The 22,818-nt window shown below is 39.7% G+C and overlaps 1 protein-coding gene across 1 annotated transcript in view; it reads left to right on the top strand.

Annotated features, from left to right (window-relative positions):
* PHGDH (phosphoglycerate dehydrogenase) overlaps positions 1-21,779 on the top strand; it is a 33,747-nt gene extending 11,968 nt beyond the window's left edge. The window contains exons 6-12 of the mRNA XM_031967386.1: positions 12,682-12,814; positions 13,659-13,807; positions 14,966-15,118; positions 17,434-17,566; positions 18,878-19,008; positions 20,120-20,357; positions 21,469-21,779. Of these exons, the coding sequence (XP_031823246.1) occupies positions 12,682-12,814; positions 13,659-13,807; positions 14,966-15,118; positions 17,434-17,566; positions 18,878-19,008; positions 20,120-20,357; positions 21,469-21,623 (1,092 nt within the window). The 3' untranslated portion in view covers positions 21,624-21,779. The remainder of the gene's footprint in view (positions 1-12,681; positions 12,815-13,658; positions 13,808-14,965; positions 15,119-17,433; positions 17,567-18,877; positions 19,009-20,119; positions 20,358-21,468) is intronic.
* The last annotated feature ends 1,039 nt before the right edge of the window (positions 21,780-22,818 follow it).

Genomic DNA, 22,818 nt, shown 5'->3' on the forward strand with positions numbered 1-22,818 from the left:
AAAACCTTCTGGCTATTCTGTTACCTCTCCTATCTTCATGCTTTATCACTGCCTTGTCTCCTCTGTCTAGAATGTCCTTCCTCCTCCCCTCTGCCTCCTTTCTGGCTTGCTTCAAGATTTGGCTCAAATTTCACCTTCTGAAGGAGATTTCCCCCCATTCCCCTCAATACTTAACCCTTCCCTTTGAGATTTATGGCTTTCCACTCTGAGGGACCCCCAGATGGTACCGTAGTGTTGGGCTTGGGGACAGGAAGATTCCCCTTCATGAGTTCAAATCTAGCCTCAGACAGTTATTAGCTGTATGAAGTCACTTCACCTTATTTATCTCAGTTTCCCCATCTGTAAAATGAGCTGGAGAAAGAAATGGCAACGCATTCCAATATCTTTGCCAAGAAAACCCCAAATGAGGTCATGGTTCTTGGACAAGAACAATCATCTCTGAATCATTTTCCAAATCCCTTGCTCTGACCACCAATGTTTCTTTAGGTTATAGATAAAGAGACCCTCCTTCCAGTTTCCAAACACAGTTTTGTCAATCTCCCTTATCTTTTTTTCCAGACTGACTAGCCAACATTTATTATTATATTTTTAAGATTGCATAATTACAACAAAACCTCCTTATCTTTCCATGCACTTGCTGAGATAAGGGTATGGTTGATCCCTCAGCCCTGCCCCTACTAGTTTCTTCTGTGGTGTAATAGAAAGAGTCCTAACCTTAAGCCAAAGATTTACTACCTGGAAAACCAGGAAAAACTCACTTAAACTCAATTTTCTCATTTGTAAAATAAAATCCAATTAAATGTTCCTGAGATCCCTTCTAGTTTTAGATCTATGTCTTCATTTAGGTTTTAGAGGAAAAAGAAATTTTTCCTTTTAAATGAAAAATACCCAGTTTTCTGTAAGATTAGACTTTAGTGATCTGTGACTATGATGAATCCTGCTCCTCCTCCTGCCTATTTGTAAGGATGTATAGGAGCAATAACAAAAACAAAAAAAGATGAAGTTATGCATGGCCATTTGAAATGTTTTCTAAGTGTTATTTAATATGTCTTTCTAATTCCTAAGTGTTCTAGCTGATTCCTTCTTATTAGAAAAACAACATTTTGGGGGTGTTTTTATTTTTAAACTAAAAAACACTCCCTCTCCTTAAAGAGAATGATACCTACATGATTAGACATAGTTAGTGTATTTATCTGTTTGACTTAATTGTACTTTATTGCCAGAACTGTTTAGGTAAATAAGACAGGAATCATTGGGAAATGACAGTAATGTTTAAAAATACATTATATTATACATATATTATATATATAATATATCACATCATATTATATAATTATATATATTATAATATATTATATATATAAATTGAAAAATATATATTGAAAATAAAAAGCTGTAATTAAAAAGGGAAAAAATTTTAAACAAAAGTTAAAAATTATTTTTACACATAACTAGGGAAAAATAAAATACTAAAAAATTAAAAGAAAAAAGAAAAATATATAAATATGAGAGTATCAAGAAAACATTGAAAATAAAAAGACAGCCCAAATGGAGTATTCCCTGAGCTTCAGAGAACAGAGGTAGCAGGTGAACTGCAGCAGAAATCAGATGGCCCTGTTGTATGTGATTTTGGACTTTTACCGTATTTGTGAAAACAAACAAAGCTCGTTGAAGGGAACAATATTTGGACAGATTATCAGACAATCATGGGTAACACATCCACCGCTGTTGACTCCTTGCCCCAAGAACAGTTTCGGAATCCAGCTGGAAACGTCAGTTGCAGAGACTTGCTAAACTAGAGTTACTTCTAGCTTGGGTTCCATTTGTTAAATTTTTTTTCTCCCTAGTCTAGATTATGAGACTTTCTCTAACATTTTATGATTCTTCTTCTGGGACAATAGTTTAAAAGCTTCATGGTTAATGTAGAGCATGAAACAGTTTAAATTCAATCAATAAATGTTTATTGATTACCTCTTATTAGTCAGTCAATAAACATGTATTATGTGTCTCTTATGTTCCAAGTACTATGATGAGCTTTGGAGATAGAAAAAAGTGGGGTGAATACAAATTCAGGAAATCCTAGGAAAAAATATGGGGGATGCTGAGGCACCTAGGTAGCTCAATAGACAGAGCTGGTGAAGGAGACAATATGCAAACCCCTTTATATAAACATGATATAGACAGAATAAATTGGGGATAATCTCAGAGGGAAGGTACTAGATTAAGGAGGACTGGGAAAGACTTTTTGGGAAAAATGTGTGACTTTAGTTGAGATTGGAAGCTAGAAGAATGCCTGATGTATAAGGGGTAGCAACGAAAAAGCTCATTCATGAAAGAGTATCATATGTGAGAATAAAGAGGGATAATACGAAATACAGTTGGATAAATAGGTTGGATCCAGATTTCAGAGGGTTTATTTGATGATTGTTGAATAGAAGGCTGATATGATCCTAGCAATGTATTTGGGGAATTACCCAACCCAAAGCCACAGGGACCCTGAAAACAAACATTCATGGACAAAGGTCAGCAGAACTAAAGTATTCTGTTAGTTAATAGTTCTTTTTCTCTGCATTGAGGAGCAAATGCAGATGTGGAGGAGACAATGTTTAGCCAACTATATAAAATAAAAAATATACAGGCTATATTGGAGGGAATCAAACAGAGGAAAGGGGGATCAGGAAGGGCTTTCTCTAGAAAATGGAATTTTAATGGGGATTTGAAAGATACCAGTGAAACTAGAAGCTCTATAGATGAGGAGGTGGGAGTATATTTAAGGTATGGATCACAGCCAGTGAAAAATACCCAAACTCAAAAGATGGAGTGTCTTGTTCAAGGAGCAGCAATGAGGCACAGAGTGCCTAGGGACGAGTAAGGTCTCAGAGTAAGGTCTGCCCACCCTTGTTAACAAAGTTTAAAAAAAAAAAACAATTCAAGAAAAATAACTGCCACATGAACTTCATCTACCATCATATCAACGTTGTTCACTCACTATCTTCCATCTCCAGAAAAGGAGAAAAGTACATTTGTTTACCTAAGAGATAGAACCAGATTAAATAGTTTCAATGAAATGAAACTTTCATTTCATTGGTCTTTCTGTTTACCTTGTTAGTCATTTATAATATTATTTTCCTGGTTCTATTTACTTTCTTCCTGTTTCTCTAATTCCCTCATATTGCTCATTTCCTATATTCCTTTTCTTTCTTTCTTTTTTCTTTCCTCCTTCCTTTCTGTTCTTTTTTCTTCCTTCCTTCCTCCCCCCTTTCTTTCTTTCTTTCTTCCTTCCTTCCTTCCTTTGTAAGGCAATTGGGATTAAATGAGTTACCCAATGCCATACAGCTAATAAGTATCACATGTTTGATGCTGGATTTGAACTCAGATCCTCTTGACTCCAGAGTCAATGTTCTATCCACTCTACCACCCAGCAGCCCTCATTTTTCATATTCTTACAATAAAATACTCTGTTATTTTCATATACCACAAGTTTTTTTTTTCAGCCATTCTCCAATCAGTAACCACTTATTTTATTTCTAGTTTTTCTCTACTACCCCCCACCCAATGCTGCTTGAATATTTATTTATATATAGCATTTGTCTTTCTGTCTTTAACCTCCTGGGACAATGTGCCCAAAATAAGGGTCTCTGAGACAAAGAATTTATTCATTTTAAGTCACTTTTTTGTATAATTCCAAGTTACTTTCCAGAATTATTGAATAAATTCACAACTCCAACAACAGTTTATTATTATATTTAATAATTAGGGCATTAGCTGTGGATTAAGACACAGTCTTTCCCAAGGGTATTTGAATTTGAAAGGGAGCCAGAGAAGCTCTAGAGAGACATATACCTGGACTCATATAGCCCTGACTATTTCTTTTAAATGAGGGCTTATTTTGAAGCGGCCCCCATGTTACTCTGCAGGGTGAGTCAGTTGAGGCTTTAGGATTTTTCAGTCCCTCTGAATGTTTCATGGTTTCCTCACTGAATTATTTCATCTCTCCTTGGGATGAACAGAAATCCTCCCACTTGAAGTTTCTCTATAGGACAAATTACGTTGAATAATACACTGTGGTCTCTTGGGATCACAGTAACTGGAGGAACATCAAGCTCTGCCCTTCTATCAGTTAGCAGACCAACGTGGGTGGATTACAGCCCTTTCTATTTGATCTGGGATTTCTTATAAAAACTGGATGATATTTCTCAGCAATGTCCTTTTTTATCAGCTTGGCCTTTCCAGCTTTATCTTTCGGGTCTTGGAGAACTTTTTTTGTGTCTCTGTGAGAGATGAGAGACTTAGTGAGACAGATCTTGGATGGGATACTGAGGCTCTTGGATTGATGCCATTTTATTACTATTTGAGAGGAGTCAAATTTGCAGATGAAATCAATGCACAAAAGCCCAGATTTTGCACAAACACCCCTTCAGAGAGCTAAAAGAACACCAGAACAATCATTTTTAAAGTGAGAGTTAGAGAAACTTTTAAAATATAATATTCCAAAAGGGAGATTTATAAGAGAGAGTAATTTATCCTGCAAAACTGAATATAATTTAAAGAAAGAAATTACCTTTATGAGAATTCACAAGAATTTCAAATATTCCCAGTGAAAGAACCAGAGCTGGGTAGAATCTTTAAAATGTAAACACAGGAGAAAAGAGAAAATAGGTTATAGAAGGAGGGAGAAAGAACAGACATCGCATAAATTTCAGTATTTTGTGAATAAGCAAAAGGAAAGTTTAAACATGTGCAAAAAGATTTTGGTGTAGAAATACATTAAATTTAACAGGATAGGACTGGGAGAAGATTTGAGGAGAGCAAAATCAACTTCAGGAGGTGTGTGCCAAATAGAATTAAAATAAAAATTTAAAAAACCAGTGAACATGGTTTGAGATAGGAAAAGGAAGTGGGATCAGAAAACTTCCAGTATAGATTCTCAGTGTTGATCACTTTTCTTTTCTTTCTCCATCTTCTTTTTTATAAGGAGGGGTGAAAGAGTTACAGAGGAGGAAAAAAAGTAGAAATTATGAAAAAAGGAAAGACACCAAAAATAATATAACCATGAATATAAATGGTATGAATTAACACATAAAATGGAAAATACTAGTAAAATGGATTACAAACAGAATTTGGCAATATTCTAAAAGAAAGAAACATATAAAACTTATAGATTCACAGCAAGTTAAGATTAGAGGTTTTTGAAGCAGAATTTATTGTGCCTCAAGTGTATTTTTTTTAAAAGGTGGCAATCAATATCATCAAGGCAACAGTGAAAAAATAGACAATTAAAATAGATACATATGCTTAAATAATGGATTGATAAATAATGGATGAAAAAATGGATAAATAATGGAATAATATCAATTATATATGTGTGTGTGTTTCAGAACTAGGTAAATCTAATGAAACTATAAACAAAAAAGATGTTAAAAACTTGAGTAGATTGTTAGAAAAGTTAGATGTGATAGCTCTCTGGCCATTAATGAATGGAAACAATTAACCAATAAGTATTTATTAAGCATCTACCATATTCCAGGGATTGTGTAATCACTAGGAATAGAAAGGCAAGAAAGGAGAATCTAACAGGAGAAACATCATGCAAACAACTACATACCAACACAATTTGGAAAGGATAAATTAGAGGTAATCTCAGAGGGAAGAAAATAATATTAAAGGAAATCAGGAAAGGTATTTCATAGAAAATGGTCTTTTATGTAGAACTTGAAGGAAACCAGGAAAGCTGAAGGCAGAGATAAGGCAGGAGAGAATTCCACAAATGAGATGTAGCCAGTGAAAATGCTCAAAAGCATTAAATGGAGTGTCTGGTGAGAAAAATATCCAGGAAGTCAGTGTCGTTGGCTCTCAGATTTTGATGGGTTTGGAGGGGCAAAGGGTGGGGGTCATATAAGGGAAGGATGGATGGGGAAGGGCTTGAAGACCAAACAGAGGGGTTTAAATCTGAGCTTCAAGGTGACAAGGAGCCACTGGAGTTTGAGCAAGGGATTAACGTAGTCAGATTTGTGCTTTAGGAAGATAATGTAACAGCCAAGTGGACGGACTGTTATAGGGAAAGACTAGTCAGGGAAAGCCCCAGCAAACTATTGCATTAGTCCAGGTATAAGGTGGGACAGGAGGTGGAGTAAAGGCAGCAAAAGAGTCAAGAGCTGAGGACAAAATCTAGATGCAAGCTATTGCTCATCTGTTTGTGGCAAATATTGACCATATGCTAGGAAATGTATAAGCAAATGCCAACCTTATAAACACAAACTTTTCTGATGAAAATAAAAAATTTAATTAATACAGAGCAAAAAAAAATAACAAGAGATTCAAGATTAAGTGGGAACATATATTGTTAGGGTCAAGGAATATCACAGGATTGAAGGTGCCCTTGCCTTCATCCAGTACCTCAGGCAGAGACTGAAAGCGTAGTTTGCTTAATCAGGGGCAGAGAAAAGGTCCTAGTTAAATCTATAATATCAACCCCCAATGAGGTATTATTTGTAGTGAAGGCTGTAACTCCTTTTTTTCTGGGAAACACATTAAACTTCTGCTTAAAGTCTAAATATTATTTTAAAAAAGAAAAAAATGAAATTTTCATTTTAGAAAATATATATCATTTATTCTGTCCATATACCTTGCAATTTACCACCAACATTCACTGCCTGAGCTCTCTCCCTGCTATTTTTGATGCCTTCAATAAATTGGCCTGGGAATACAGCCCTGAACTCAAGGGCATTTGGACAGGAATCATGGCTCTCATTGTCCACTCCCCTGTTTCCCTGACACTCACACAGAGCCACCCTTTCATTCCTCCCCCAGAGCTTGAAATGACTGTGTCATTGTGTTAGCCGGCTGATCACTGCAAACAGAGAGGGTTTGTAATAGCCTTCCTTGAGACTCGGTGATCGAGAATGTTTTCTGGGCTGACTTTCTATGTTTTTGGCAAAGACTCAGCTGGCTCTGTAAGCCCTAGGATGACCCGCTGGTTAGGGATCTTTAGGGATCCGGTCAGTCTCTCTCTGCTTTTTTCTTTCTCATTTCTCGGTCGGCCCTAGATTTTCCAGACTGCTTTGAAAACTTTTCCTGTCCCTTCTCTGTAGTAAATACATTTAGCCCTTGTCCAACTATGTGAAGGAATAACTGGATTTTCAGGTATTAATGGCCTGCTTTGCTTAGTAGGATGTGTTTGCTAATATCTTGGATGCTGGACTCCAAATAACCTCAGAAAGCATTTAATCTGTACCTCATCTATGTACTGATTATAATCATATATTTTTTTTGTGTCATGATCAATACAAGTGTTATTTTCCTTACTAGATACTATTCTATGAGGGTAAGAACAATATTTTGAATCAGTCTGATACAATCACTATCACCCACATGATTTCTGATTCTGTCCTGAGAACAGTGATTTTCTTCAATTCCGAGGCTCCTAGAAATGTCTGTCTTTTGTCTCCACTCATCATATGGAAATAGGATAAAATCATAGGAATAATGCTCAGAGGGGCTTTTGGGAAGTGTATAATCCCTTCCTTCATTCAATAAATTCAAAAAATTCAAAAAAATAAGAATCTGCTTTGTACAGAGTCCCATATCGGGTGCTAAGCTACTTGAATATAAGCTCCTGGAAAATAGGAACCATATTTTAATAATAATAATAAATTTATATTAAATTAGGGTAAAAAAGTTGCTCTGCACATATTAGGCACCTAATTGATAGGTTTTTTATTTATTCAAAATATATTATCTGTCTTCATAGAGTATACTGTATCAAATAGAGAGATAATATAAAATTATAATAATATATAGTCATAATTAGTGCACAGATAAGGTACTAGGTGCTTTCTTAAGTCATTTTAGGAGGGCATTTCTAATTAGGCAGCTAAATTGTATAATAGATACAGCACTGATTCTAAAATCAGGATGATTTGAGAGATTAAATCCAACTTCAGATGCTTAATAACTGTGACTAGGAGTAAGTCACCCACTTTTGTTTGTCTTCATCTGTAAAATAGGGGTCTTAAAGCACCTCCATATTAAGGTTTTTGCGAGGATCAAATGAGATAATATTGATGAAGTGCTTAGCAGATTACCTAGCACACAATAGGTGCTGGATCAATACTAGCTGATAGTAGTAATAGATGAATGAAGAATTCACTGGGAGAATGTAAATTGTGAACAACGCTGAATAGCATGGGGTGGAGAAATCCTAAGATAGGGAACAGCATAAGGAAAGACATGAAGGCAGGAAAAGGTGAGAAACAGATGTAAAATTGAATATGCACATTATACAAGCAAAGTTTGGATTATATGGAAAGGAAGAATAGTGTGAGTTAAGACTAAAAAAACAGGGTCTTCCCAGATAGTGGAGAGATTCAAATGCTAGACTGAGAGGTCTGAATTTTATTTGATAGATAATAAAGATCCCTCAAAGAATTCTGAGCACAAGCATAATAATTATGGAAATATGTATAGAAGAATTAAACATATTTACCCTATATTGGATTACTTGCTGTCTAGGGGAGGAGATGAAGGGAAGGGAGAGAAATAATTTGGAATACATGCATATGCTTTGAAACTAAAAAGCCTTAATAAAAAAATACCTCCCAAAATAAAAAAAAAAATTTGCAATGACAAAAAAGAAAAGAAAAAGTTTTAATTAATATATTTCCTATATTAAAAAAACTAATTTGTCCAGATTTTTAAAAATTCTTGTAATGAAAAAAAAACAGGCAGAATAGGGGGAAAATCAATAAATCTTATTAATACATAAAAAAGAATTCTGAGTACAGACTATAAGTCAATCAAGGTTCTGTAACCCTATAATATTCTTATAGTTATGTCTCTATGTACCCATGCATGGACAAATGGTCTGATGGATAGAGTGCCAACCCAGAATTAGGAAATCTCATCTTCCTAAGTTCAAATCTGGCATTAGACACTTATAGCTGTGTGATCCTGGACACGTCACTTCACTCTGTCTGCCTTAGTTTCCTCATCTGTCAAATGACTGGTGAAGGAAATGGAAAAGCATTTAAGTATCTCCACCAAGAAAACTCCCCAGTGGAATCAGGGAGAGTAGACATGACGGAAACAAATTGAAAAACAACAATTCGTGCCTGAGGAATATGAGAACAGTTGGAGAATGGGTACAACACCCATCATCCTGAATCACAGTCTGCCCACCTGGGGCCTATCTCTTCTCCAATCAGAGTCTAGGAACAGAGCTGTCCAGCACATTCTTGAGGCACCATGCTCCCTGCTGATGGAAAGGCATTCCAGGTGCCATTGGCCTTGGACCAAATATTTGCAGCAAGATACAAACTTCTATTCTTATTCACTGCAGCCTCTCCTGAAAGAGAAAATCCCCAAGACTGGAGCCCTCAAAACTAATTTAATTCAGGAAAAATGACTTTCTGGTCTTTTGCCCTCCTCATCCTCAGAGAAAGAGCACTAATACCTCATTTAAATCTAATTACTAAATATTCAAAGCATCTTCTCTAGCACATCCTCTAAGGATCATGAGCAAGTCCATCAAATTCCTCCTGTGTCAGATCTCACAGTGCAATGACTGTTTCATGCATTGGTTTCCTTTTAAAGTCCCTCCTTTCAATTATGCAAGGAAAAAAATCACTAAATTGTTCATATTCTGATTCAGAGAGGCTATTGTTGGGTCTCTACCCTAAAAGTTACTGACCAAAAAAAGTATATGTGCAAAAATACTCAGAGCAGGATCATTGGGAGAAGAGCAGTGGAAAGAGCTTTGGATTCCTTTTTAAATCCTTTCTTTCAATTATGCAAAGAAAAAAATCACTAAATTGTTCATATTCTGATTCAGAAAAGTACTGTTGGGTTTCTAGCCTAAGAATTATTGACAGAAAAAACACATATACAAAAATATTCAAAGCAGGATCACTGGGAAAATAGCAGCGGAAAGAGCTTTGGATTTGGTGTTTAGCCAAATTTTATGTAACCTATGTCATCTTACACAAGTCCCTTAACATCTTTGAACCTCAGTTTCCTTTCATGTAAAATGACAGAACCAACCTAGATGGCCTCAAAAATACCATTCAGCTCTAGACCTATGAACCTATGAAATCACTCTGAGTCTCAGTTTACTCATTTGTAATTTGTAAAATTACTTCTAAGATCCTTTCAACATTTAAATCTATAGTTCCATGATCCCTTGAAGTGCCTATTATTTCATCACAAATTATATCAACTTTTAAAATAATAATAAATATTTTGTTACTCAAAATGTCTATTTTACTAAGTAACAGTCAATGCTGGTAAAAAGAAAAAAAAAAAAAAAAGTATGCACCTTTCTTATCCATAAGCTGCTTACTTCCTGAAGGATCCTTTAAAATGAATGGGATAGAAAGCAGACTCAAAAGGGGCTCCGTGGGTGACATCTATATATTGACAAAGAAGTCTCAGACAGATACCAAGTCAGACAGATTCTGGTGCATTCATGAAGGTGCTGTAGCCACTAATGGAAATTACAGAAGTTTTGTCTTTAAGGATGCTGAACTTAGGACAATGTTAATTTACATTGCAAGGGCTTCTAGTGATGGAGTCCTGGGTCTGGAGTTGGAGGATTCCTCTTCCTGAATTCAAATTCAGCCTCAGACACTTAGTGGCTGGGCAAGTCACTTCATGCCATCTGCCTCAGTTTCCTCATCTGTCAAATGAGCTGGAGAAGGAAATGGCACTCTGGGGTCTCTGACAAGGAACCCCCCCAAGGGGTTACAAAATATCTAGCCATGAGTGAAAAATGACTGAACTGTAACAAAAGAAATAATAGAGGTCTATCTCTAATAAATGTAATGCTGTCACGTACCCAGCCAAGTTTAGCACCTCATTGGCAGAAGGATGCATGGGGAGCTTGTTATGTTTCATGGACCAATAGACAACAAAGTACATATACCCATTCTACAGATTTATACATGGAAAGTCCTGTCTTGGAATAAACTGCTCTGGAACCAGACCATTTTCACAGACTGAACTGTTGCCCCTGATAATTGCACAGACATAATATTAATTTCCAAAAACTGAAGAACAATGTTTTGAGTAGACTTCACCATCCCAAGTATTCAAAGTCTCCAAGCTTCATGAAATACAGTCTTTTCAAATAAATCAATCACTGGGGAAGCAGATCCTCCTGTTACAGGAGGTGTTATAAGGATGCTCTCCGGAAATTTGCCGAGGATGAGCTTTTACTCTAATATTTTTGTTCAATAAAAGAAGCAGCTTTTTATCCACCTTTGTAATATATGTAAATTATTGATCATAAAGGAATTAAAACAGTTTGTCCCAAGAATTTTTCTATCTGAAGCTCATTGAAAAGATGAGAAGAATAAGATGATAAAGATAAGAATGATTGCACATAATATAGTAGAAAGAGGATTATATTTCAAGTCCTCTTTGGATCTTAAGCAAGTCACAGGTTCCCAGAGTTTCAATTTCTTGATCTGTCAAATAAAGGAGTTGGACTAGATGGTGCTAAATTGCCTTTTGGCTCTAAATCTATGATCCTATGACATCCCTTCCCACTTCCCCTTCAGTGAGTCATGACCCCGTGTGGGGACCCTTAACTGAATGTGGGGGGTGGTGAAAATTTGCCAATAGTCAAAGATATCAGATAACTCCATCAAGATTTTTTTTTGTAAAAATAAACATTCATTTCATTAATATGTAAATTTGCTTTTATCTTTAACAAATCATATGTGTACCAAAGAATTGTTTTAAAATAAATTTCTTTAAAATTTATCATCAGTAAATGTTTAGTTTGTATACCCATTTTATATACCTATATACCTGGGGTTGCATAAACATTTCTCAGGCAAAAAGAGGTCATAAGGGTTTAAGAAGTTTAAGAAGACATACTCTAGGCAAGTTTCTAAAGATATATTACAGAAAAGGTGTTCCCCTGCATTGTACAGGGAATGTCCTCAAGTGGGAATCCCATTATTAATATAATTACAGATCTAATCCATATCAGCCCCCCTTTCCTCCAGGCTGATTTGCATTTTCATCCTTATTACTTATTATGAGATAAAAGAACAAAGGAACTTTAAGTGTCAGCAAAATTGCAGCCCTGCTTCTGGCCTTGCAGGGAACAAGGAACATTCTGTATGCTTCTGAAATCATAAGTACTCAGCCTCCTCCTAAGATCAACTCTTTCCTCCTTCTCTTATCAGCTCCTAGTCTGGCCCAGTTTCTTCCTTCCATCTTCTTTCTTTTTTTACCTATTCAGGTTTTCCTAATTCTGAAACAGCTAACATTTAATTTAGTTCTTTCCAAAAACAGTCCAATTTCCTTTCTCTTTTTCATAAATAATCTTTTAAGAACATTGTTTCCATCCAAGGGTCATATTGGGTAGCCATAATTTTATTAGAGGAATTGTGTTCATTTGATCTTATATTACTCAATTTTCTTTCTTTCTTTCCTCCTTATTTCTTTCTCTTTCTCCTCTCGTTTCTCTCTTTTTCCTCTATCTCTTTCTCCTCTTCTTTCCCTTTTTCTCTTTCTTCCTATCTCCTTTCTTCCTCTTTTCCACCCCTCCCTTTTCTCTCATCTTCCTATTTTTCATTCCTTCATTTTTTCTCTTTTCTTCTCTTTTACTTCCATCCCTCTCTCTGCTCTCCTTCCTCTCCTTTCTTTACCCTTCACTTCTATTTCCATCACCAGACAGTGGGATATGATCCCATCATCCCTCCAGAGGTTTCAGCATCCTTTGGCGTTAAGCAGCTGCCCCTGGCGCAGATATGGCCCATCTGTGACTTCATCACTGTCCATACACCTCTTCTGCCTTCAACAACAGGTAAGTTGTCCAGTCTTCTTGTCTTGGACTGGACACAGGCTCCAGAAGACCAGATGATTGCATTGGTCAGCCAATCAATAGATATTTATTAAATACCTACTCTATGTCAGGGACTATGCTAAGTGCTAAAGATATATATAAAAAAAGTTCCTGTTCTTAAGGACCTTATAGTCTAATGGAAAAGAAGCATGCAAATAGCTTTGTATAAACAAAATATAGAGTGTATAAATTGCAGATAATCAACAGAAGGAAGGAAGTAGCTGTTGAAGCAGAATGGGAAAGGTTTCCTATGGAAGGTAGGAGTTTATGTGGGACTTAAAGGGAGCCAGAAAGTGGACTTAAGGGAAAATATTTAAGGGACAGATGTCCAGAGTTAGGAGATTAGAGTGTCATGCAGAGGAGAACAAAACCAAAGAAATCTTTGGATTACAGAATGGAAGGTAGATGAAGTATCAGAAGTCTGAAAAGCAGGTTATGAAGAGCTTTGAACGCCAAATAGAAGATTTTAAATTTATCCTTCAGGTCACTGGGAATCACTGGAGCTTTATTAAGTAGGCTGGTAAGATGGTCAGATCCGTACTTGATTATGAATGATTATAAGGTGATTATGAATGGAGGATGGATGGAAATGGGGAAAGACTTTACATCATGATATTTCAGTGGCTTGAATGTGAGGTGATGAGGGCAGTCAGAAATCCCCTCTTTCGCAGGGGAATGGAACTCAAACATAATCTAAGAAAAGCACATTTCCCTAGTTTAGAGATCTGAGGAAAAAGAGGGGTCCTTGGTGGGGATGGGGAAGGCAGCCTGGCTCATAGGAAAACTCCTTCTTCCTCTTGCCCAGGTTTGCTGAATGACAACACCTTTGCCCAGTGCAAGAAGGGGGTCCGTGTGGTGAACTGTGCCCGCGGAGGGATCGTGGATGAGGGAGCCCTGCTGCGGGCCCTGCAGTCGGGCCAGTGTGGGGGGGCTGCCCTGGATGTGTTCACAGAAGTAAGTGTCGAGCCGAGTGAGGAATTCACACAGTTTTATCGCTGGAGCCTTCACAAATGTGCTTCTGCATTGCGAGGACCAGAATCTTGAGGGAAAAGCATGGGGGATGTGAGAACTGGGATGTCTAAACAAAATGCCTGGTATTGGTCCAAAACAAGAGAAAATGAGACATCCTCCCTCCTCCCTTCTTGCTCCCCCAGCCTCAAACTGGGGACAGGTCTTAGGGGGATTTCCCTGTTTTCTGTTGAGTAGGTCCTTTGGGGATATTGACCTTCAGAACTGAGTAACCCAGAAGCAAAATGAGAGACAACTTAGCAGAGGGAACAGATTGCTGGCTAGCCTGGAACCTGGGTTCAAGTGTTCCTTCTGACACAAACCATCTGGACAAATCACCTAATCTGCTCTAGGAAATTCTCTAATATTATAAGTTATAGAGAAAGTACCAAATTACCCCAATCCCTAATCAAGGCTACCCTTCCTTTAGAGCAGTGGTTCTCAAAGTATAGTCTAGAGAATCCTGGGGATCTCTGAAACCCTTTTAGAGGGTCTACAAATTCAAAAATAGTTTTTATTTCCAATATGGTAAATGTCTAAATATAATCCAGATAAACAAAAACGCTTTGGAGAGAGCCTCAATCATTTTTAATAGGATAAAGATACTGAAAACAAGAGTTTGAGAACCACTGCTTTAAAGCATTGATATCAAACTCCAATAGAAAGAGGGATGGACTTAGAAAGCCATCCATAACATTCTTTGTGTTGTATTTTATTTATTTTTGTCAAATATATCCCAATTACATTTTAATCTGGTTGGGTCCATACTCAGGAGAGAGTTTGAATGCTGCTTCTGTCTTCCTGCTTCATTTCTGGTTCTCATCTCATTTTATTTCCATAATTCAGTCAGGCACTGAATGCATCAGACCAGACCCTTTTCTCTGAGAATTCAGTTTCATTAACTGATCATACTGAGTAATTATAACAACTAGTGCTTAGATGGGCTTTTTGGTTTGCATGTGGTTCCTATGTGATCTTATAACAGCCAGACACTTTTCTCTAGGTTTTGCTCTCTGGGGCGAGGGGTGATATGGGACGGCTGCTGCCCCTTGGTCCTGATCCGGGCAAGCCTGAAACCTCACCCGAGCCGCGCTTTCCTTGCAGGAGCCCCCCCGAGACCTGGCCCTGGTGAACCACGAGAATGTCATCAGCTGCCCCCACTTGGGCGCCAGCACCAGGGAAGCCCAGAGCCGCTGTGGGGAGGAGATCGCCGTCCAGTTCGTGGACATGGTCAAGGGAAAGGCTTTGTCTGGGGTTGTAAGTATGCCCTGGGCCGGGGAAAGGGAGAGGAGAGGGGAGGGGACCAAAAGCTGGGAGAACAAAGGGGCCTGGGCTGGGAAGCAGCAGGGGGAAGAGAGAGGGGCAGGGAGGAACTGGGACCAGTGCCCGGGCTGGGGATTTGGATAAATGAGACACGGCTCCCTCCCCGCACTCTGGGCAGAGTCTGTCCCCTTCATGGGTCGGGGCCAGGGACTGTAGGCTTGATGTGGGTGGGAGAGGGAGGGAAGGAAGCGGTGAAAGACAGCCCTGCTACATTGTATTCCAGGCGCAGAGGGGGTGCCGTTTCCCAGGGCATCCCCCCTGATGCTCTGCCAGAAGCCCATTGGCTTGGGTGACTTTTGTGTGACTAAAAGCTGGTGGCTGCAGATCAGGGAGCTGGTGTGCCCTAGGAAGGAGGCTGGGGGTGTTAGAGACCCCCCAACTTACCAGCCACTTGCCTCCATGAGCCTCCCTCCAAAGCAAGAGCTCCTTGCCTTTCAAGGAAGAGACCCAGGGTCCAGGATGCCATCAATGGCCTCTCTCCAATGCTTTTAAAGATAATTCTCTCTCCCCTGCTTGCCAACCGCTCCTCTCCTGACTATCTCTATACTCCCTCAGCCACCCCGGCTCGTACATTATCCTTGGCAGTGCAAGAACAGGAGTCAGTCAATTGTGGAGTTCTGTGGTTTCCTCCATTATGCTTTCTCCCATCCTTTCGAGTCCCACCATCCCATTTCCTCATCCAGCCTCCTATCAATGATAATGAACATTACTTAACCCCAATTGCCTCAGAAAAAAAAAAATTATAATGAACAATTACTAGGCTACCTGCCTCCCAATGTAGCCTGCACTCCACCGCCAATTAAACATTGATTTTTACCGTGCTTCTCCCCTTCAAAGACTTCCCAGTCCACCATTTAAAGCCCTCTTAGTTTTTTTTTTTCCCTAATCTGCTCCAGGACTGACTTTTGTTTGAGCAATAATGGTACTCCTTCATTTCCTCAAAACATGATCTTTTATCCCTACTTTGGATTGTTTTCCCTGTGGGAGCTCCTCCACCCCAACTCAACATTTGGTCAACTAAAATCCTACATCTTTGAAAGCCTGGCTCAAGTACCACCCCCATCATCAAGCTTTCTATAATGAATTCTTGGTGGTCTCTGGCAAAATCACAGAATGTAGTAAGTTAGGGTCCCAGTCCAACTTGTGTTTGATCCAAGATCCCCTCTCCAAACTGGGGGACATGTCAGCCAATGTCTGGGGGAAGACCTGCGGTGGAAGGGGAACAGCTACTGATTCTACATTCAGAAAACGAATTCTTAGAAAGTTTTTTTCTTATAGAGAGCCTAAATCTGCTTTTCTACCTCTCCCTGCTAGAATTCCACCTTCTATATCCAAGTAGGACAAATCTCTTTCATACCCCAGCCCTTCAGTTAGGTAAAGGTAGCTATCATGCTCTCGTTCCTGAACATGGAAAGTGCTTAATAAATATTAATTGATTGATTGATTGATTCTCCTTGGTAAGTGATTTTTTATCACATTTCTCTGCTACATGACCATATAATGTACACACACACACAAACCCACCATTTTGAAAAAAGAATGAGACCAGATTTGCTGTCTAGAATCCTCTCTCCTTTAGGAGGCTGAGGGCTGGCAGTTCTGGAGGTAGAAGCTTCAGTGGGCAATCACAATCAGGCATCCGAACCAAATTTCTCACTGACACGATAAGCCCGAGGTGGGTGGGGCACTAAGTGGCCCGAGGAGAGGCAGATCAGAACAGGTCAGAAATAGAATAAATGTAAACTCCCAAGAGGATCCAGATCCGAGCAGACGCCCTGCTCCCAGCTTAGGGGAAGTAAGGAGAAGAGAATGCTTGGGTTGGCTCATAGCTGTCCAGCTCTGTGAAGGACTCACAAATAGAAGAGAGATTGTGTTTTCTCAGCCCCAAAGGAAATTGCAAAGAGGGAAAAAACAAAAGGAAGGAGTTTGGTGTCCATGAGTGGATTGCCTCAAGAGACAGTAGGTTTGCCCCCTTTGGAGGTCAAGTAGAGACGAGGTGACCAGTTGCCTGTATGTTATTGGGGGATTCCTTTTCATGTGTGATTAGAGAAGCTGGCACTGGGGTCCCTTCCAACTCTCGGGTAGCCTGAATTCTCCCCAAATCCTTTGGATGGAGATGGTGAATTGTTGCATCCAGAGAGCAAGGGAGATCCCTGCTTTGGTATTCAGTTCTCTGTGTGTCCCTCTCCGTCCAGAAGTCCTGATTTCTGACTGTTCCTGTCCTTACTCAGCCTTCCCTCTTCTTGCAGGTGAATGCCCAGGCTCTCACCAGCGCCTTCTCTCCCAGCACCAAGCCCTGGATTGGTTTGGCAGAAGCTCTGGGAGCACTGATCCGTGCCTGGGCTGGATCACCCAGAGGGTCCATCCAAGTAGTGACACAGGGTGAGCCTAGATTTTACTTTGTCTCAGTAAAAGAACTGAGGTGTGAAAAAGGGGGTGGGATGGGAAATTAGCCTGCTACGGAAATTCTAATATCTCACGTAAATTCTAACATCTCAAGCTTTTAAAACTATTCCTGAATATGGTTTTCGGATACCAATTTTTCCTGGTCATTGCTTTCTAGATATATTTCAGTGCTTCACTCTCCCCCAAATATTTCTGATGTGTTCGGATCAGTGCAAAGCCAGGGGGATTCTTACCTCTTTTGCTTTATAAAATTGACTTTTATCAATGTGGTTTAGGATTTTAAGACTTTACAAATCACCATTAATAGTATAATGTAATCTATAATAATAAACTATATCAGCATTATAGTTTATTATTATAGATTACATTATGTTTATTCATATGATTATGATTATTCAGTATGTTTAATATTATATAATATTGAAATTCTTCTCCAGTACGTTTGACAGATTAGGAAACTGAGGCAGACAGGGTTAAGGGACTGCCCAGGGTCACACTATTGTCTGAGTCCAGATTCAGACCCAGGAAGATGTGTTCCTAATTTCAGACTTCTTACTCTAGCCACTGGAGAAGGAAACGGTAAACTACTCCAGTGTCTTGCCAAGAAAGCCCTCAATGGGGTCACAAAGTCAGATGCTATTAGAAAAAAAAAAACAATTGAACAATAACAGTCATCCAGTTCCATGGCAGAACATTGTACTTTTAGACAATTGAAATTGTTAGAAAGTTCTGTGAATGAGTCAAAATCTGCCTCCCTGTGATTTCCATTTCTGGTCCTAGCTCTGTCCTGGAACTACACAAAATAGTCCAAGTCTTTTTCTCTTAGCAATATTTTAAATGTTTAAAGATAGCAATCTGCTTCTCCGATTAAATCCCCAATTCCTAGCTTTGCGGAGTGAAGGGCCTTCTGCAAGATCCAGAGCTCTTGTTACTTGCTGGATCCAATCATTATTCTTCACTCTGTTTTCTATCCTTGGCTGATCAGGACCTGAGCCATTTGTGAGTGTAGCCAAAAGCCGGTGGTTTAAAACAATTAAAGCAGTTCTGATCGTTCTCAGAGGACATTTGGAGGATGGAGCTGGAAGATAATGAGTTTGTGGTCCAGACCAAGATTTGTGCTTTTGTCCAGGGATGACAGGAGGGAAGGAGGACCAAAAAAAATATGACAGCATGTTCTGCTGCTGTATTTCTCCTCCTCTGAGTGTCAGAGTGCATCTCTTGGGTGTTCTCCAACAAAGAAACATGCCATTCAGACATACATTGTACTGACCTTCCCTCTGTGTCCAGGTTCATCTCTGAAAAACGCAGGGAACTCTCTGAGTCCTGCGGTCATCGTGGGGCTACTGAAGGAAGCAGCCAGTCAGGCAGAAGTCAACTTGGTGAATGCCAAGCTCCGGATGCAAGAGGCTGGACTCAGTGTACGTCCTGGCTCCAGGGCTCTCCTGCCCAGCGGGTGTTTCTCTCCTCCTGTCTGAGAAGCACTTCGGCATTATTTATGCATTTTCATTTTCACTGATGAATCTTTCTCCAAATCTGAGATGTCCCCAGACCACATCTACCCTGATTCATAAACCAAAAGTGGTCCCAGACTGGGCTTTGGGACTCCCTACCTCCTTTCTTCCTATAATATTTTTTCTCAAAATTTTACACAGGTTATATTGGGTCTACACAAACATTAAAAGTAATTTTGAAGAGGAATTGCACAGGAATTAAAAGGAGGGAGTGTTGCTCATGATGTGACTTGCCTGATCTACCTAACCCCACATCCCAAGGATGCTTGTGCTTCCAGAAGGATTTGGGAAGGAACGCTAGCAAAGAGGCAGTTTGGTACAAGCAGTCACTCTATTTGGAATCAGTAAAATATGGATTCAAATCCTGTCTCAAAAGTTACAAACTCTTGTGACTCTGAGCAAGTGATAATTTCTTGGTGCTTCATCTTCCTCACCTATGAGAAGATTGATTCTATAAGGTCCCTTACAATTAAATTTATGGTCCTATGAAATGCATCTATTGATCTGACACCAAGATGATTAAGGGACTGAAATGATGCCATAGAAAAATGAGTTGAAAGAACTAAGGATATTTAAGAAACTAAGAATCAGCAGATATAATAACAATGAAAATAACTTTCAAGGTTTCACAAATCACTATATATATATATATATATATATATATATATATATATAGTGTGTGTGTGTGTGTGTGTGTGTGTGTGTGTGTGTATATATTGCCTCATTTGATCCTTACAACAACCCTGGGAATTAGATGCAATTATTATTCCTATGGACCTATTATGCCCAGTTTGCCACCTGAGCTGCCTGTCTTTAATATGTAACCAGAGGCCTGCTGGAGAATTGGTTGGGAGCCGATAGTTAAAATTTTAATGGAAACCTCGTTTGGAGGAGCCAGGTTCCCAGATGTATTTTGGAGGGTCCGTATTTTAGGTGTGTGTGTTTGGAGTTGTAGAACGGACGTTAAGACAGTATCCAGAGGGCTGACTTTCTACCTCTTGCTGCCTCTTGCCTCCAGGTCACTGCCACACATAATCCAGCCTCTCCTCTGGATCAGAGCCTCGGGGACAGCCTGCTGACCGTCTCCCTGGCAGGAGCCCCTTACAGAGCAGTGGGTTTAGTCCAGGGCACTACTCCGGTCCTGCAAGAGCTCAATGGCGCCGTCTTCAGGCCAGAAGTGCCTCTCCGCCGGGATCTCCCCCTGCTGTTCTACAGGGCCGGGTCCTCTGACCCAGAACTGCTGCCCACCATGATTGGTAAGAGTGATACTTACTGCTCTCCAGGGCCCAGCAGTCCCTAGGCTATCACAATTGCACAAGGAGATGGAAAGGGTCTTCCCTGGAGTCTGTGTGTCTGCCCAAGGGACCTGGGGGTCTCCCCTCTCCCCCAGCATCTTTGTTTCAGGGTGTCTCCATCCCGACACCCAGAGGTCGTCATCTGAACCCTGAGCATCCTTTGAAAGATCCCAAGCTGCTGCCCATGGGGCTGCTCACGTGGGATGGGGCAGATAAAGCAAGTGACTGACACTGCAAAGTTGTAACTTTGGGGAGGCCATGAATGAGCTTCCTGGGCCAAACGAAGGCCAAATTTTAGAGCCAAAGACAGAACCCCCTTTTTTGGGCCAGAGACATCAAGTAAAATTTGCCTGTGGCAGTGACAACCTAGTGTTGTCCTTCTAGGATGAGTACCTCAGTACCTTCCTTCTACAGGGGTCCTCAAACTATGGCCCGCGGGCCAGATGCAGCAGCTGAGGACATTTATCCCCCTCACTCAGGGCTATGAAGTTTCTTTATTTAAAGGCCCACAAAACAAAGTTTTTGTTTTTACTATAGTCCAGCCCTCCAACAGTCTGAGGGACAGTGAACTGGCCCCCTATTTAAAAAGTTTGAGGACCCTTGTAATCTAGGACTTCCAACTTGGAAACTCAATCCTGGTGATGGATGAAGTGGCAAGGACCTCATAGCAAACCCCAAACTGACCTTGGAGATGGAGCCCAAAGTTACCACAGACTTCCAGTCTTGATCTTATACTCTTATGGGGACCCCCCCTAGACTATAGAATCTAATGTCACTAATAAGTTTGGGAACCCAGCCGCCCTCCATATCCCCTCAGTGACAGAACCATGGGCTGATGGACTTAGCCCAGTGCATAATGCTCCAGATTTAGGGTCAACAAAGATTAAATTCAAATTCTACTCCAGGCAGTTGCTAGCTATTTGGTTCTGGTCGAGTCACAAACCTGCTATCTGTCTCATTTTCCTCAGTTTTACCTGTGGAAAAAGTTGTATATTTGGTCTCTAAAGCAAAGAACTTAGATGAGTCCAACCTCCTCAGACAAATTCGGGTTTTTCCTTTCTCCTTTTCCCAGGTCTCCTGGCAAAGTCAGGGGCAAGACTTCTGTCCTACCAGACCTCAGGGGCATCAGATGGGGAAACATGGCACGTCATGAGTCTCTCTTCCTCACTGCCAAACCTGGAGGCAATGAAGCAGTACGTGACAGAGGCCTTCCAGTTCAACTTTTAAACCTGCTCCTCCCTTCCAGGGCCCTTCTGAAGCAAACCTAGCAAGTAGAGAGCCCTGATGTTTCAGCAGTGGCTTCTATCACTGTTCCTATTCCAGAATGTCATTCTTACTGTAGTTTGCAAATAACCATTTAATAAAGAAACTACCAAAAATTAATCCAGTGTCCTTCTATCCTTGCAAAGCCATCCCAGAGCATTGGGGTTGGATAGAGACAAGTAACTAGAGACTTTATTGTATGTGGTAAGTGTGGATCCCCATAAGTACTGTTCCCACTGTCAGTCTTTCTAAAACCAGAATGTTTAAACTTTGCTGTATCATGGACCCCTTTAATAATCAGGGAGCACCCATGGATCCTCTTCTCAACATAACATCTTTTAAGACATAAAATACATTGGATTATAAAGGAAACCAATTATGTTGAAATCTGGGTATCAAAATATCAAGTAAATAAGTTCAGAGATCCCAATACTTTTTTTTTCTTAAACAGCATAAACCTCATTGTGTGAATGTGAGCTTGGGAATCAGAAGGGCTTAGTTTGAATCTCCAACTCTGCAACTAAGCACCTCATGTAAAGTGAATGCATTGGAAAAGGTGATCTCTGAAGTTCTTCTAGATTCTTTAACTATAATACCTTCATTTAGACAATCTTCCAGCCAGGAACTTTGGAACAATACACAAATAGTTTTATTTACAAAAATTGAAGGACTATTCATGGGATCACCTAGAAGAGACTTAGAAGCCATTTGATCCAACTAACATCTCAATTTTACAGAGATAGAAATATACCCAGAATGGTGATTCACTTGTCCCCATTAAGAAGCTAAGCTAAGATTTTCTACCTCCCAATGCAATACTTTTGCCCTTTCACTATGAAACCTCCCTTTTCACAATAACTTTTTAAGGATCCATGGGTTCATAAGTCATGGTGGCTTGTTCCTCTGGATGGTTTCACAAGTGGTAATGTCCAGAAAGATTCTGTCACCCAGGGACCAACAGTCTGGTTAGGAACTTTTTCATATGGCTTTAGTGCCTCCCATAGCTTGATGAGGCGTTCTCAGGGGACCTTAGCAGAGGCTTTCTTGTGATATTTGATAAATACGTTTCTTTTTTCCAGACCAAATGTTTGTTTTAAAGATAAAGAAATTGAGACACAGAAAAGGTAAATGACAATGGTGACAAAATATTGGAAGCCAG

The sequence above is a fragment of the Sarcophilus harrisii genome, chromosome 4 (genome assembly GCF_902635505.1).
Source record: "Sarcophilus harrisii chromosome 4, mSarHar1.11, whole genome shotgun sequence".
Classification (NCBI taxonomy): Eukaryota; Metazoa; Chordata; class Mammalia; order Dasyuromorphia; family Dasyuridae; genus Sarcophilus; species Sarcophilus harrisii.